General features: G+C 38.0%; 1 protein-coding gene across 2 annotated transcripts in view; it reads left to right on the forward strand.

Moving 5' to 3' along the window:
- Nucleotides 1-17,896, forward strand: part of ADCY1 (adenylate cyclase 1) — a 157,174-nt gene that overhangs the window by 41,253 nt on the left and 98,025 nt on the right. For both annotated transcript variants that reach the window (XR_005627784.1, XM_039712161.1), the window contains exon 2: nt 2,200-2,349. Coding sequence is in view for 1 of the 2 variants with exons in the window: in XM_039712161.1 (XP_039568095.1) it covers nt 2,200-2,349 (150 nt within the window). In the remaining variant the exon portion in view is untranslated. The remainder of the gene's footprint in view (nt 1-2,199; nt 2,350-17,896) is intronic.

A 17,896-nucleotide genomic window follows, 5' to 3' on the forward strand; every position in this document is an offset into this window, starting at 1 on the left:
TTTTTATACTATTCCACTTGAAGAATTAGGTTTAAAATACACTGTTGTCGCTACACTTTGGCATGATAAAATGCAAGGATAAGGTGAGTGTGGTCATATTCATATCTCCAAAAATAGGATTCCACTGGAATGTCTATAGTTATTTCATTTTAGTAGGTGCTAACTTGTGATAAAAAATTTATGTACCTCAAACAGTTCTCTGTATTCAAGCAAAATGAAGCAGAATGGGAATTGCAGACTATCTATGCTCAGCCTGTATCATGAAATAATATGCTCATGTACTGCATTTCATCTTCAAATTTTACTATCTGTATTGTCATCTGAAATAGCATATAAGTAACTGGTGTATGAGATTGTGAGGTTAAAATTCATCTGAATACAGATGAACCTACAATTTGCAATTCTCAGGAGGAAGTTATAGCACCATTCTTCACTGCTTTTACCTCTTGTGAGATAATTGTTTCTTTTTTGATAACTAAGGGGAAAAGTACCACCAATGCTAGGCATGGCTCCTTTTATTGTGACAGGTTATCTTTGGATTTTGTGCTGGTGAGAATATTTGCAGGGAATTTGTTGCTTATGTCCTGTTAACTATTAACAATCAAGTTTGAAGGTAAAAGTTAGAGGACTTGTAAATCCATGAAGGTCTGTAAAACTGACCCAGGATGAGTCTTTCAATTCTTCCCACTATTCTGAGGTAAGAGGTAGGATGTTTATTACCTTTAGTTCTGCACATCAGAAATTTCCTGCTTATTTTTGCAGAGTGGAACATTTCCCAAAGTCTCTCTAAAAATATCAGGGATGTCATTTTGGGTCGTTGTTTACCATATTGGCTTACCATAAACCTTCAACCCTAGTCTTGTTAAGGAAGCATTCTCTGCAACAATATCTGTGGTTTTATTTTGCTTAAAATTTGATTATATTGTTGGGACGCTTTGACTCATTATACTGTGCAAACAAAAGAAATGGTCTCTTCTCCAGTTTATGTTGGTAGATCATGCAAGAGTAGAGGCACATTACCTTGAAATGTATACCTTGAAAAAGGAAATAAATGTCAGTTATATGGTCTTTTTCAGCTATTTTAGGTGCATAGGAACTTTACATTAATTGTGTTACTTGTTGTAATGTCTTTCTTTGCTCTTATTTTGCTCACTCTTGGCCAGTTTAAATGCCAGCTTATTTCTGATTTTTGGGAATTTGTGAGTCCCATGAATCCTTATCATGATGTTGTTGTAGGCTCTAGGGTATATAAGGATACTGGGACTGAAAAGACACTGGGTAAAAAGGCACTACTTCCTCCTAAATACATAGACATTGCATTGCAGAAATTAAAATCTGAAGACATGTTTCAGAGGCGTGGTAAGAAACTTGGATAGAATTGCCCTTGACATGGAGGTTGTGTACAAATGACTGTTCAGTTATTTATGTTAGTTAAGTAACTTTATCACATATTGTTAAAACATTTAAAAAACACAGAAAGGCAGTTGAGTAATTTTTGTGTCCTTCACAAAAACACTGTTTATAAAAGTAGTTCCAAAGTACAGTGGTTGCTGATTATTGTGTAGTGGTGGGCCTTGGGTTGTGCTGAGGGCCATCATCTGAAAGGACTCAGCACCTCCTGAGAGATCTGCTGCAAGATGGCATCAACCATATTTTGGATGATTTCTCAAATAGTACAATATGGTTGCTAATGTGAATAGGGGAAGAGAAACAGATGTTCCAATTGCAAACTACACAATGTGAAAGCTTGGGTTATCTAGGCACACATTTTTTGCCATCACAGGTTTGTCAGTCTCTGTCTTCTCCACTATTAAAAAAGGGACCAATAATATCTTTACTTTATAAAGGCATTGGAAAACAATTTGAGTTTTCAGGGTATATTTGAACAAATTCTGATGATATTGCTCTCTTTATTAGATAGACAGATCTGCCAATGGGCTGATGAAAGAAATTATGATGAATTAAGATGACAAGCTAAAAGAAATTAAATCCAGCAGATGCAAAATTCTGTAATATGCAATATTGCTTGTCCAGATTTGTGATAGCTGCTGTAATTGTTTCACTGCAGGAAGACGTATCAGTGATGTGGCTAGCAAGGCACAGTTTTCAATTAGTTTTTTAATATATGTTTGCTAAGCAGAAATGTGAAATAAAAATCTGTATTTTAAAATATTAATTTATTTTTTTCCTTTCTTACAGCTTGTGGCCAATGCAATCCTTTTTGTCAGTGTAAATTTGTATGGGGTCTTTGTGAGAATTTTGACAGAAAGGGCTCAGAGGAAGGCATTCCTTCAGGCCAGGAACTGCATTGAAGACAGGCTGAGACTGGAGGATGAAAATGAAAAACAGGTCAGTTTCTAAGCCTTATTTATTTTTCTCTGTTTCTCCTGAGATGACTGTAGTTAAGTGAATCACAGGTTAGGACATTGTTGCCAAATGCATGCTAGGACATGTGTGCATTTCCATTGCATAGGAAGTGCTGTCTTCCCCCATCTGCTTCAGGTCTTCCTCCCGAGAGGATGCACAATCATCACTCTTCATCTGCAGAGCTCAGAGAAGGTACAGACTGACTCCACAGCTACTGTCAGCTCCAGTGCCAGAGGGGATCTATTTTAGGGCTGAGTCAAAGCCAACGTACTTTTGTAAAATAAGATTGTGGTTATTTATCTGTATGGATGTTTTTGGGTGGGTGTTAGATGCACTGTAAATACTTTTCTTCTCTAGGAGTGTTCTATAACCGGTTTGTCTTCATGACACTGATAAAAATGTCAACATTTTGGGCACAAGAACCTGCACTGCTAGCTGAATAAGTATAATTGATTACAAGAATGAATATATCATATTTTTGTACAACTAATAATAAGAATAACTGTGATAGCAATCAGTATCTCTTCTCAAAAATCACCTCAGTTATTTGATAGTTTATTTCATACAATTTTATCAGTCAGCCTTCCAAGCATATTTGGAAACAATATACAAAGAAAATGCTTTATTGTGGACCTTGCTGTTGTTACTCACAGATCTTGATGCCATTTGGGTTTTCCCTTTTGTTTCCCTCTATATGTTCTCAATATTCTTCACACATATATTTGTAACTCTGTCACCTATTGTATTAGTAGCTAGTTTTCCCAGTACTTTTCTATGGTCTTTCCCTAAGAAGAAAGACAAAACAAATGCCAGAACTCCAAGCTCTGGAGGGTACAGGGCTCCATGCTATCTTGGTTCTTCCTGGGAGCCAAAACTCAGAACAACTCTTTGATATACATTTCATGGGCAAAGTACAACTAGTGCTGAAGGGGACCCCAGAGAAGGGGCTTGAACTCGGGAGGGAATTGCATCACCACTTGTCCTCATAATTGGTGTTTTTTATCAATTATGCTAATTTTCTGAACATATAAAAATGTACTTACCCCTGGGGAGGGATGGGCTTTTGTGGACATCTTTCCAAAATTGCCTCTGAAGATGTTCAAATAAAGTTCTGCTTTTATATTACCTCCTTACTAAAATTAGCTCAAGTTCCATTTCCAGGTTGGGAAAAATACAACAATCTTTGTCTTTTATAGCTTAAACCTGTCATAGCTTAAACCTGCTATTATCTCTTGGTGTGTGAGGTTTGGACTAGCTTTTTCTTTCTGTATAGGTGATGAAAGAGAGTGACACTGGAATACCTCTGTGGCATGGTGGTTACTTACACCAAACAAGATGGCAGGGTCCTCAAAGCTTGTGTACCTCACACAATTTTACTGCCCCTCATTTGCAATCTCTTTATCAAGTCTGTTTTTATGTGTGGAGTAACACACATAAGTACTTTCTGTTACGAGTTAAGTAAATTTGTGAGCTGAACATACTCTGATAAGTAGACATCTTTTTGAACACTGCATGTCTTTGCTGGCTGTGTAAAAATGGCTTTAGGATCAAAGCCTTTAGATTTACTTCTGGTCTTTTGTAATCCAAAACTGCAGATTTTTTAAAGGCACAAATGTGTCATGAGTGAATTTCCATGGGATTTAAACAAGCCTGCCATTTCTGTCTTTGAAAACCTAATACTGGGATCCAGCATGAAAACAAAATTGATTTTTTGTGTTTCTCTTGTTAACACATTAGCAATCTGTCTTATATATTATCCATTCATATAGAAACACAACAAACGTGTTGGGAAGGATGAAAGTTTGACAAGAAAGTCTCACAGATATGTATGCTTAGCAGGAAGATTTTTGAATGTAGAAGCTGAGGAAGGAATAGAGATGGAAGCAAGTTTTGATATAGAAGAAAAGAATTGCTGAGCCAGTCTTACTGGATAACCAAGGAGGCAAAGGGAATGCTAGTTAGAAGGGGGTTTTTATGACTCAGAACAAAGGATAAACCCACCTCAAACAAGATGTTTTTACCAAGCAGAAAGATAGCACAGGCAAACAAGTCAGCAGATGTTGTAAGTAGAAAAAAGGTCTCAGAATTTTCCACTGCAAGAAAACTGAAACACAACTTCTAGGTTAAACTGAAATGTACTAACATTTAGTGATTGGAGAATACTAACATGAATATGGTAATTGTATTAGTTATGATAGGCTATAGATAAAAGTTAAGGTATAGATTGGTTCTACTGTATTAAGATGCTCAGCAAAGAAAAGTATATAATGCATTTGTAACCTAAACTAGGGGTCTCCAGGTCTGCCTGCAGCTGCAGCTGACAGCTGTAGGCACAGGCTCTGTCGCCCACGACCCTGGACTGCTCTAACGTCTTGCATGTAATAAACTGCGTTTTGGAAGAGCCGCCTGGAGTCTAGCATCTCTCATTTAGGCTCTTACACAAAAGCAATAACATTACACATAAATGCCATTATTGTTGATAGTATACCTAGATAATCCTGCAGATGTTTTTCCAATGCAGTGTAAAGGTTAGGGAAGAGAATAAACTTTTCTCTTATGCTTGTGAAATTAATTTTATGCATTACAGTGTAAAACTCAGTGCAGTTGAGAAATATGCTAATTAGCTGTCACAAATACCACCAAAATACTTTATGTGGCTGTTCTCACACTATATTAACATAGCTCTAGAACGAGAGTGAGAATTAAGACATGATTATAGGCTACAAAATTATTCTGCAGTTTTTGTGGCATAACATACTCAGAGTTTCCATCTGGCAGCACTCAAGAGTGTTTTGAGAGAAGAAATGCTGCTGACCTAGTTCAATTTTTGTGATCAGTCCTGTAATATTGTTCTCTGAAGTATCAACATTACATGTTAAAAAGGACTGAATGTTTTCATCAGACTTTCTTGTCTCATCCAAAAGCTCTGCTCTAGAAAACATAGCCCTTTAACACTGAGAATTGTAACCCAAAATGGTAAAATTATTCCCCGATATTTCGGTGCAAGTCTCTTAATGGAAAGGAAAGAACATGGTCTTGACTTTTGAACAGACACAACTTTCTGGAGTTAAAGTGTTGACTGTGTGAAACAGACACCACAGATGAAACTGTAAGTGAGATTTCTTCTTCTGTGTCCTACTTACAGTGAATTCACCTCATGGGATGTATTTGTAGTAATAGCCCCACAGGATAATTTTGATAAAACTATTTTTGTGAGCAAGAGCAAATATCTTGTGTTGGCACGTATTTTTGGATTCATGCAAACAGCCTTGAAAGTGTTGCTGGGGAGAAAGGGAGCAGAGAGATTCTGTTTATTTTAAAATTCAGTGTAATGCTCACCCTGTTGTCTATTATCTGTGGTCACAATGAATAACTGGCCTTCATGGTAGCATCATCCATTTGTTGCATTGCTGAATGTTAGATTGCAATTCCACCAGAAGCAAAGGCCAAGAACCAAGTTTTAGATAATGAACAAATAGTTAGTTACAATCATCCACTTGGGATAAGCTTTTTCTCTTGTTATTTATAAATCTCAGCAGCAAGCCATCCTCTGCAGGGCAAACAGCTAAGAATAATTATTGTGAAGTGGGTTCCTTTCCCTGGAATTCCATTTTTTCTCTTCATGCTCTTGCATGTGAGCACTTCCCCTCACTCCCACTGCACCATCTCTCTGTGTCCACTTCCTTAATTCCAGATAATCCTTTGCCTGTACAGCAAAAAAAGCATTGTCACCTAGCTCTCTGAGGGACTCCTGGTCATAAGACATTCCATCTGTTCTTCCAGCAGTACTTCACCCCTTCCCAAGTACAAAAGGAGCAAGTAGGGATGGGGAATGGGGGATGTATTCAACACAGAAAAAGAAGGAGTCTGCTGCTGATGGAACTGATTGCCATCTGATTAAAAGGGGATATAAGTAAGGAAGATGTGGCTCACCATGTATTAGTTGCAGGTGTAGTAGCTCCTGAAGTGGAGCTGTGCTTCGAGGCAGAGATATAATTGTTCTTCTGAGGCCATCTTAATTTGAAAAACAACTGGACTGCTGTCTTTAAAGACCTGCAGACTCTCATTTTCCAAGTGTCTCTTTCAACATCTTTATAGTTTTGTTGTCCCCACAGTTTTGTGGCCATCACTGTAACTGGGTACTAATTAATATTCTAAGTATGTGCTGTGGGAAACAACTACCTTTTATTTGTCATAGACTTGTTGTCTGATGAATTGATTTGGTGCTTTCCAGCTCTTGTTTTGTGACATTGGGAATATTCCTACAGTAACTTCTTCCATACCACTTACAACACTGTAGACTTTCATAACCCCGCTCATCTCTCTTTCCATGCCTGTCAACTCTTTGGTCTCCTGATGTATGGAAGCTATATCCTAGCCCAGTCTTGACAACTTTGTAATAAAACTTAATCACATTTCCTCCCTTTCTTTCTCTGCAAATAAGAATATTTTTATGCATATTGATACACTAAATAAATAAACCACATCATTTTCCTTGGTGAAATGCACTTGTTGTAGCACAGGTTGATATGAAAAGCGCCTGTTGCTTTCATATAAGGCAGGCTGGGAAAACATTTCACTTCATACAAACTTTCAAAGCCCACATAAGTGCCTTAAATATCTTTACCGATTATTTAATTTCATAAGTACATGCAAGTATGTTCGCAAAATAAAGCCTTCTTTCAAACCATTTGTTTAGATTTTTCCTTCCCTCCTACATGTTACTTTTGTACTTCCTCACAATTACAATTGACAGTGGAAAATCAACTGGAAAAAGTAAAAATACCCAGAACGGGTGAATTGCTATTCTGAAAACGAATTATGAAAGCAAATCTAGTTTTTCAAACCTTTGGGACTGGAGAAATGTATTTATTAATGGCAACTGTCTTTCAAGAAATAGTTGCGTACTTCACTACAATGCATGAAATTTTTATCTATTTAATATAAGAAACTGAAAGAAGCACTTAAAAATAACTGGGAATTAGGAAGCATGAAGCTGAGACAGACAGCTGTGTGTCTGGCTTTGAGACCACAAGACTGTCACTCCAGTAAGACTAACCAGATTTGCTGAAGTATTGTTCAACACCATGCTACTGCAGTAACGCTGGTTCTGGGAAACAGACTAGAACTTTGGTGGTGGTCTGCAGTTCCTCCATACAAGTTCACCAGATAATATGCAACTAAATTTTCCTTATGCAGTGCTGAATTGTGTGTGCAAATATCTGCATGCATATGTGTCTGCATTCCAAGTGTCTTCTGCAATTTAGGGCAATGTCCTTAATGTTGCATGTAGTAACTGGGTCACCACTGAGTCAGAGATTTGATTAATAACTATTCATAGAAATGGAAAAGGTGTCAACAAAAGATACCATGACTCTCACTGCCAAATACTTTGAACTACTGCTTAGGGTGTCTTGCTTTCAAATTCTCTGCTGCATTCGGATTACCCTTTAAAAAAATTTGATCTAGACATTTTGCATTTTGGATGTGTGTACTGCCTCCTGTATATTTGAGTAAAAAAATGACTCCTACAGAAACCCTCCAGTGGTTTTGTCTGTTGTGTTTAATTTCAAACCCTTATGAGGAAAGGGAAAAACTTACATTAAATTTGAATAAAGCAAATCATGTTGGATTTTGTTTTGGTAGTGGATAACAGTTTGCTGAGGTTTTTAGCTTTTCAATACATCAGCCAAACTAAGGAATTAGGTATTTGCACAGCCCCAGGCAGAAGTAATTTCAAGAGTGCCTGACAATATGCTTATCAGGCTCTCCTCATGTTTCCCATACTTTTTATTCTCAGAATCTTGCATCTTTTTTTTTAGTGCAGAAGAATATATGAAATTTATCATTAATACAGGGCTCATTTCCATAACTGTTCATACTGGCAGAATGGATCAGCAAACTGCCCTGCAGCAAAATTTTCATATGGATCATGTGTGGATGCAAAACCATATTCTTATCAAATTATCTAGTGTGCAGCAGAGAAGTGGTACTCATTTTGCACAAAGTGCAAGGTATGTTGTCATACTTGGTCCTCTGCAAGAGCTATCCAGTGTGGTCTTTGAAAAACATAGGTATGTAAGAGCCTAAATGAGAGATGCAGGACTCCAGGCAGCTCTTCAAAATGCAGTTTATTATATCCAAGATGTTAGAGCAGTCCAGAGTCATGGGCGAGAGAACCTGTGCCTACAGCTGTCAGCTGCAGCTGCAGGCAGACCTGGAGACCCCTAGTTTAGGTTACAAATGCATTATATACTTTTCTTTGCTGAGCATCTTAATACAGTAGAACCGATACCTTAACTTTTATCATAACTACAGCCTGTCATAACTACTACATAATAACAGCCTATCATTACTACTATAATTACCATATTCATGTTACTAAGGTGGACTAATTTTAACTAGCAGGGTGAGCCTGTACAACATTACCACTATGTTCTATGTTACAAGGCAGCTTAAAATTGTATCTGTTCCATCATCAAATTACAGTCTTACACAGGAAATTCTATCTTCAAAACACTAGTTGTTCTTTACTAGGATCAGGCAAAACAGGAAATAAGAAGTGTTGCAATTTGAGGCTGTCAGTTTGAACTACTGGACTTCAGGCCCACTTGTGCAGGCTGAGCACCAGTGTCTCTTAGCCAAATCAGAGATTAGAAATTGTTTTGGTGTCTGCTTCATTTGCCCCATTTGGCTGCTTAGATCCTTACGCAGAAAAAAAAAACAAACATGGCATCCCTGGTCCATCTTCCACCTTTCTCAGGTAAAAAGAGATATGAAGGCACATTCCTCTCTCCCACACAGCAATAATTGCCCAGAAGCTTTCTACTGACCAGGACCTGTTAGTCTACAGTCCTGCAATAATCATGCAGATGTCTATCCTTCATAGAGCAAATAATAAAACTGAGGGCTACTCAGATGAAATAAAAACGTCCAGATAGAAGGCTTCAGCTTCAACCTGAAGTCATTAGGAGTTGCTTGTAACCTCCTGCAAGGACAGGTATAGTAAATAAATAAATTCATTTCAATTTTACATATCTATTGCGCCTCTTGGTTTGCAGAATAAACATCTCTGAACCCAGTTCATGCAAGAAGCTACACTGCTTGGCATACCACCAGGACTCCTCTTACCTGACTTTGGCCAAGGAAAAGTGAGGCTTGTAGTCTAACCCTTTAACCTGAAGGCAGTAAACTCTAATAGTAACAGGCACATCCAAGGGTAGTTCAATCCTTCCATCCTGACCTCTTTGTTAAACACAAGATGAGTTTTTTCTTTGGGAGTGGTTACAAGTGGACACCTCAACTTAGGGCTGCACAGCTGTAGGATAAGAGGGAGATGCACCTTGCTACTAGACTTGCAATTCCAAAATGAAGAAACATGTAAAATTGGTAATATACAATAAAAATTTACATACTTGTAAATCATAAGAAGTTAATATATTTTAGTTGCCTTGTAATTTTATTACTCTAGCTGCATGCCTTTACTTACAAAATGAAACTTAAGAAAAGTCTATAAAAACATTTTTAAAAACTAGGCTAGATCATTACTATAACTATTTGGTTGAACTTTATTTCATTCCCTGAAAGTTTTCTAATGTTAGTAAATGTTGTGGTATAACCCCAAGCACAACTAAGCACCACATAGCTCCTCCCTCACTCTCTCCCTCCCTGGTGGGATGAGGGAGAGAATAGAAAGAACAAAGGTGAGAAAGTTCATGGGTTGAGATAAAGACACTTTAATAGCTAAAGCAAAAACAGTGCATGCAAGCAAAACAAACAAGAAATTAAGTCACTGCTTCCCACTGGCAGGTTGGTGTTCAGCAATTCTTGGGACAGAGTTTCATCACATGTAATGGTCACTTGAGAAGACAAATTCCATTACTCTGAATATTATTATCCCACTTCCTCTTTTTTTCCACCAGGTTATATGCTGGTCATGACACCATATGTTATGGAAAATCCTTTTGGTTAGTTGGGGTCAGGTGTCCCAGCTCTGTCCCCTCCCAGATTCTTGTGCATATAAAGCCTCCTCACTGGCAGGATGGTGTGAGAGGCAGAAAATCTCTTGGCTCTGAGTAAATTCTGATCAGCAATAACTGAAACATCCCTATGTTATTAACACTGTTTTCATCACAAATCCAAAACACAGCACCCTAATAGCCACTGTGAAGAAAATTAATTCTATCAATTCTGTGTAAAATAAAAAGAAAATTAAATATGTAAATTAAATTGGTTACCAGCCATTCCATTTTATGTCACATGATATAAAAAATTATAGATTTATAAATTTAAATACTTCTTTGTGAAGATTTATTATAGATTTATAAAGATAAAAAGAGGGTGCATTAATTTAATTCTCCAGTACACATGTAGTTACTCATGTTCAGGCTAAGCAGGAAGATATATTGGACTGTTGTTTGTTGCAGTTTGTTTTTTTCTCATATATGTATGCATGTTAGACAGTCATACCACCCAGGTAATGTATGCTGGCTTACTTTGAGTAGAGTAGATAAATTTTTGGGTGTGAGTATTGACCTGTTAGAGAATGGGAAGAATCTGCAGGGGGATCTGGACAGATTACATTGATGGATTAAAGTTCAACAAGGCCAAGTGCCCTTGCAGTGGTTGCAGACTTGGGATAGAGTGGTTGAAAAACTGTCTGGTGAAAAAGACCCAGGCTTGCTGTCAGCAGCTAAACATGAGCCAGATTGTGCCCAGGAGGCCAAAAACGGCAGTGGCATCCTGGCCTGTATCAGCAAAAGTGTGGCTAGCAGGACTGGGGAAGTGAATCTCCCCAGGTACTGGGCACTGGTCAGGCCACATTTTGAATCCTGTGTTCCCTACAAGAAAGACATTGAGGGTCTGGAGCATGTCCAGGGAAGGGCAGTTGAGCTGGGGAAGGGTCTAGAGCGTAAGTCCTGTGAGGAGGTATTGAGAGAGCTGGGGTTTAGCCTGGAGAAAAGGAGGCTCTATAACTGCATGAAAGGAGTTTGTAGCCAGGTGGGAGTCAGTCTCTTCTCCCAGGTAACGTGTGAGAGGACATGGCCTCAAACTCCACCAAGGGAGGTTCAGGTTGGACCTTAGAAAAATTTCTTCATGGAAAGGGCTGTCAAGCATAGGAATGGGCTGCCTAGGGAGGTGGTGGAGTCTCCATCATTGGATATGCTCAAACAAACCAACTGTATGTGGCACTCAATGCCATGAAGTTGTTGACAAGGGGATGTCTGGCCAGAGGTTGGATTTGATGATCTCAGAGGCCTTTTCCAATCTAGATGATTCTGCAATAAATGGGTAACTTAAAAATTGGTGTTTATATAATTCTAAACCTGTTAATACTTTGGCTGTTAGGAGTTTTGGAATAAATAATGGAATATTTATAATATGTTCTCTTTCAATCAACTGTCAATCAAATATGCTAGTGTTTGACTCTGAATTTTTCAGTTTATTTTTCCTACTTGCATTGTGTAGCTTCAATTAGAGAGAATGAAGGAGGAGAGGTGAACAGGCTTGCACAAACCTGTCCTTACTAGATGACTAAAACACACAACCATACAGTCTTAAGCAGATAACAGTTTTCAGCAGATAACATCATAGATGACAGTTGCCAAGGCAAATTACCATAATTAGGCACACTGGCTACAGTGCATCAGATGCTGAAGTTCAGTTGTAAGACAAATAATTCAAAATAGTTTATTAGAGTTGATTTCTAAATTTAGAGTAATATCCATGACAGAAGTGCGGTGTGAACACTAATAAAATGTTGTTATGCATTTTAGTAGGATGCCATACTGTGAAGTAAAGCAACCTCAATAGTGAATACTGATTTTCTTCCCACAGCAGCAGGAATTCATAGAAATATTTAAAATGTCATTAGAAAAGTCCTCGTACATGTATTTTTATTGTTGTTGACAATATTGTTTTCACTTTTAGAACAGTCTTGACCGTAATAAAAAAGTTATCAAACATGTTGCACAAATTTGACACTTGTCCTGTGCCAGTCTTCCAACACAGGGTGGTTCCACCATAGACCATAAACTGTTGTGTCTCCTAGGTGTTCCATATCCCAGCTGCTGGCACTGCCACATGTGCAGTTTGCCAAATGATATGTTACCACTTAATCATAGGTTATGTCCTTGAACAGAATACTGAGCTGTGCGCTTTACTTTCATTCCAATATACGAAAAAGTATATGCTGCTGGCACACGTATTCTTATCAGTTTTTTGCCTGTTTCCTTTGGCCAGCTGTCTCTGGAGGGAAAGAGCTACACGCCATTTACTGGCAAAAGAAATACATTTTAAGGTAGTATTTTTGTCAGGTTTGCCATTCTAGATTAACTTCTGTCTGTAATGTGATTTAAATTCTTTCAAAGGGTTCTGTTCCCCATTACCTCTTCAATACAAACTTATTTCATTTGGAGTTCAGCTCCCCTTCGTTCACATTTGATTAAGAATTTCCCAGTTTGACAAAGAAATAATGAACTAAATCTGAGTCACACTTGCTATTTTAAATGGGTGACTACACTCTGCTTCCTTAGCATATTGGTCCTTGTTCTTCTACTCTGGAAGGCAATGAGATTTTCTCCTGTGGGTTAGACTCACTTCCCTGCTCTGTAAAGAGACAAAATGAGGCAAAGGAAAAAAGCTTTTAGGATTTCCTAATCTAAATTTGACAAACATCTAGATTTTTTCAAAGCAAACCATATTTATATCTTAGTCTTTGGAGATTCAGACACCTATTCCATTTTACTGTTTTATGCTATGATTTTCTTTCCTATTACTATACTAAAGGCATTTACGGTTTTTGAAAAAGGAAATGCTAACTGCTTGCCAGTGAATATGTCTTTCTTAGGTTCTAAAATTACTTTTATTGACTTCAGGTTCCTGGGGTTTTTTTCATTCCTTAGTTTGCTTACACCCACTAGTGGGCTCAGCATCTATCAATTGCAATCAAAAAACTTATCTTTACTGAAGATTTTTCTGCCACCAGCAGAGATCTGTACTAAAAAAGAGCATGTGCTGATACTGAGTCACTGCCACAACCCTAAATGAAAGTGTGTGATGCTGTATCAGACAGTAGCAGTGGTGTGAAGCATTGGTACTAGCACAGAACTGTATCCTCAAAGTTCCACTAATTCTGGACTCTCAGCTGCAGATTGTGTTGGCTCCAGCAGCAAGAACAGAAGACTGGAGATGTTAGTGGCCTTTCTCTCGCTGCTTTCCTATGTTGGCTCCATTCCTCAACCAGGTGCCAGAGGAGACCACAGAAATTTTCCACTTATCTATGTAGAGTTGGTGGAGATATGTGGGTTTTGGAGGAGTGTGGGGAAGGAGAATGTCGTAACTCATGTGTCACAGTAGAGACCCACAAGTTCTCCACAATAGCCAATCTTTATTTTTCACAGCTCATATTTATATAGGTTTCTAAAGGCATTGTGTTTAATTCTAATTGGTTAGTTACTTATAGTTCATTGGTTAGTAGTTGATAGTGTATGTGTCTGTCAAAGCTTTCCTCTTTAATGATGTTTACATTCTTTTTTTGTGGGTACAGAATTATTCTCACAGCTAGAAGACTATTTTTTACAGGTATATATTCCTTTCTCACGGGAACTTGTTAGGCTAGCTGTTAGCTGTACTTAGCCAAAGTAGAAGGCCTGAGCCATAATTTTAAAAGGGTAACAAGGTTCTTATTTTATAAGGCTTTACCTGTATGCAGCACTCATGGGATGGAGGAAAATCAGAGAATGACACAGTCCCAGAACCAACTTGAACTGTAACATGCAGCATGTTCTTCAAGAAAAATTCTACTAGTTGAGGGTTGGAGCATTAATGAGGGCAGAAGAGGGGGATGTTTCCGTCTTGCCGAAGGTTGAGCTCTCTGACATTCCTTTCCTGAGGAATAAATCCTTGCCTAATCAAGATATTCAATGTTACATTGGTGGAACAAACCAGACATAGCTATGGAATGGAAAGACATTTCCTAACTGTAGGGGAAACTTAGTACGCCATGGGTAAGCCAGTAAAAATATGTCTGCTCTTCCATTTACCGTGGAAGGGGTAACATTGGTAAAGCTGACACTGCTTGTGAGTCCATCTGCCTAACATTTTGGAAGAAGAAATACAATAACAGGATTGTTGTTCCAGTCCTGTTCATGAGGGAACGCAGGACAGTGTATGGCACTTAAGCCTCTAGCAAACCTGAACTCACAAATGTCCCATCTGCAGGCCATCTTAGCAATTGCATTAGCACTTCTGTGCTCCCTCTGATCATGACATTAGCAGATGATTAGTCCTCTTTGTGATAATTTTTAAGACCTCTCTTTATTTGAATCAGAAAATACTTTCAATGAATAAATTCTAATTTTTGAATTTGTGTTTTAAGTGTGCCTTTTTTGTTTTTAACATATATACTCAAACTGCCTGTGCATAGAGTCAGTGCTACCATGAAGGGATCTTTTTACTGGATGATGAAAACTAGCCTTCCTGACTCTGCAGGACAAGGGGCAAAATGTTTTCTTTCCACATAGGAAGATTTAGAAAAGTGTGTTCAGTGGCTCTTCTGTGCCACACAACATTTCATCTTCATTGATATACCCTAAAGAACCTACTTATTAAAATCCTGCTGAAGCATGATTGAAACAAAGATGTTTGTTAAGCTAACACTGCTGGAGTTGAGAAATACCTGTCCCTGGCAATGTACTGCAGAAATGCTTTTCCTCCTTTCATGCCAAGCATAAGGAAGCTTTCAAAATATCTGCTCTAGAGACAGGTCTGATTATATATGTATGGCTACTTGCCTGCACTAAAATGAGGCAAATAAATATGCCTTAATTATAAAGGCACTATTTCTTTCCTCTCTCTCAAGTTCACTTCCAGTAGGAAGATTTCTAATAATTGAAATGAGTATAATTTTTTCCTGTCAAGTTTCTATAATAGTTTTGTGGATTGACATTGGATATTGTCAGTGACTTTTCAGAGGGAGTAAATATTAAAGATAAAAGATGAAAGTAAAAAGACTAACAGTAGTTTGGATACTGCATGATTTATTAATTGCCAGTTTGTATCTGGTATCAACTGTTAGCTACCCTTTCTGATGACTGATCTTTATTAATGTATTTCTAGAGCACTTGGATTTAATAGATATGAGGATAACTAGGAAGATAGCTTGTGCTTTTTATGATTTCAGTTTTCTTGTTTATTCTCATAACCTTTCTCAGCTCTTGTTCCTATTTGAACAAGATTTGTGGAGCTGATCTCTACTTAGCCTAGTATTAATCTTCTAGTCCTTTCAGGAATCACACTTGCCTTTTTAGGTTCATGTCATTCCATAGATATTCCATAGAAATTTTGTGATTAGGGAGTATCTGGCATTTCTTTACATGCAGAGGTTTCCAACTTATTGTTACAGTCCAGTTTTAATATTATTAGAAATGCTTTTGCCTGAATTAAAGTACAAAGAAGATCATATGTCAAAATAATAGTATGGATTCTATTTGATAGCAAATATGAGAGAGAGAGACTGAGAAAAAGAGAGAAAGGAAGATAAAAAATAGAAAAGAGGTGGGGGGACAGAAAGAGTGACAGAGACAGAATAAAGAAAATATCACCACTCTCTGGATCCCACCGTCATCCCATTCATCCTCTCCAACTGGTCTTTTTGGTGGTGTAGGTCCCCCTGAAAAGCATAGAATCTGATGGATTAAAATATGCTCAGGCCAGGTGGGAATGCCCAGGTACTTCCCCTCTGTGGGGGACAGTTTTACGCAGTCTCTTGCAGCAGACTCTGGATCGGTTGCATCACTTTGCATCATGTGCAGTCCTGTGGTGCAAGGCCTCTGGAATAAGGGAGAGCCTTGGGGTGGGGTGGGGGGGTCTTTGATGGATTATGACACCCTTAGCTGACTCTTACATGAATGTCCTGTGGATATGGCCTGTGGGGGTTTCACAGCTGGGCCAATTCGTGTAAGGGAGGATGGGTGTTCAGTGCCTTCTGAGCAGAGGTTATGCCATGCACCTGAAACCTGTTCTCCCAACCTCAGTTGCAGGAGGAGTCTGTGTAAACCTCTGAGGGTTGTGATCTCCCCCACCCCAAACTCAGAGAGAGATGATTCTCAGGGTAGCTGCTGGGTTTGGCTTTCTTGTGGATGCATTCTTCTCCCTCAGCCTGAGATGATTGAACAGTAGTGTCCCCTTTATCTTGTCTGGGCAGCTTAACTCACAGTCCAGAGTTCCAGTCAGAAATCTTCAAGGAGGGGTGGGCTTCTGTGATTCTAGCTTCTTTATACAGTTTTTGCTGTAATGGGTAAAACTCCTTTATAGCAATATTTAAGTCATGAGTTACTTCAATCTCTGACACTTATTTAGCTCAAGTGTCTTTCTGTATGTTACCCACCAAGTACAATGTCCGAGTTTTTCTCATTTTTATCATGCTACTTCTTGAATGCTGTCTTGTGGACTTTATACATTCATTTTATGGTTTCCTTATGCCCACTCTCCATCCCAGTGTTTCTGCACTCCATGCATCCCGTTGCCTTCTGTTTTAGCCAAGACTTCATGTTCTCCTAATTCTTTCCCAAGGCCTTACCATCTCCATTGTGACTAACAATGTTCCATGTGGAAACTATCAATGCCTCATTAAACATTATTATGCTAATGAATCCTTCCTTTCCATTATTTAAACAAAAATAATAACCATAGAAAGATGTCAAATTGGTCTGGTATAGGTGTATTCAGACTGAATGCATCATGCAGATATACAGAGTGTATTGGTCATCTATCATAACTGTGTTGCTAACCATTCTCTTACAACTCAGAATCTATGCATTAGGTATCTTGGTTTTTTAGGGATGGTCTTTTATGATACGATTGTAGTAATGACTTACTGATAAATAGAATTTTCCAAGAAATCTCAGGACTGTTCTGAAACATTTCCACCTTGTGGCATCTGAAGTTCACCATCTTTAAAAGAGCTATTTCATGTACTTAGGTGGAAGAAAGGGCATAGAGTAGCTGAATTTCCAATAATTCACTGAATGAAATCTGCTTGCTATGTTTTTCAACTTACAAAAAGTATGAATGAATCCTAATAGTTGTACACAAAACTGTTCTTCCATGCATTGCATTAAGCTTCTTTTCACTCTCCTTTTTTTTTTTGTTTGTTTTTCCTTAGAGGGAATTAAAATTGCTGTGTAGTATAATATAAGGGTGACAGAGACTGTGAACTCACTAAGATGTAGCTTTTAAAATTATACAAAATTGAGCATGTTATAATGATAATATTATGTAGGAGGGAGTAATATTTAGGATGTACTTTGGAGTCCCTGCTGACTAACTAGAAACTGAATCTCAAAATTATATAGATGAGTTGACGCTGAAACAGTCTCATTAATGTTTTACTTGCATGTCTGATGCTTGTCTTCTCTAGGGAGAAAAATTTGTTTTAAAATATGGTGGCACTTTCCTCTTAAGTATAGCAATAACAAAAGAAGATCTGTGAAAGACTGCAAAAATTGTTGGGTTAGATTTCATATTC

The sequence above is a fragment of the Passer montanus genome, unplaced genomic scaffold, assembly GCF_014805655.1.
Source record: "Passer montanus isolate IOZ18808 unplaced genomic scaffold, ASM1480565v1 scaffold26, whole genome shotgun sequence".
Taxonomy (NCBI): domain Eukaryota; kingdom Metazoa; phylum Chordata; class Aves; order Passeriformes; family Passeridae; genus Passer; species Passer montanus.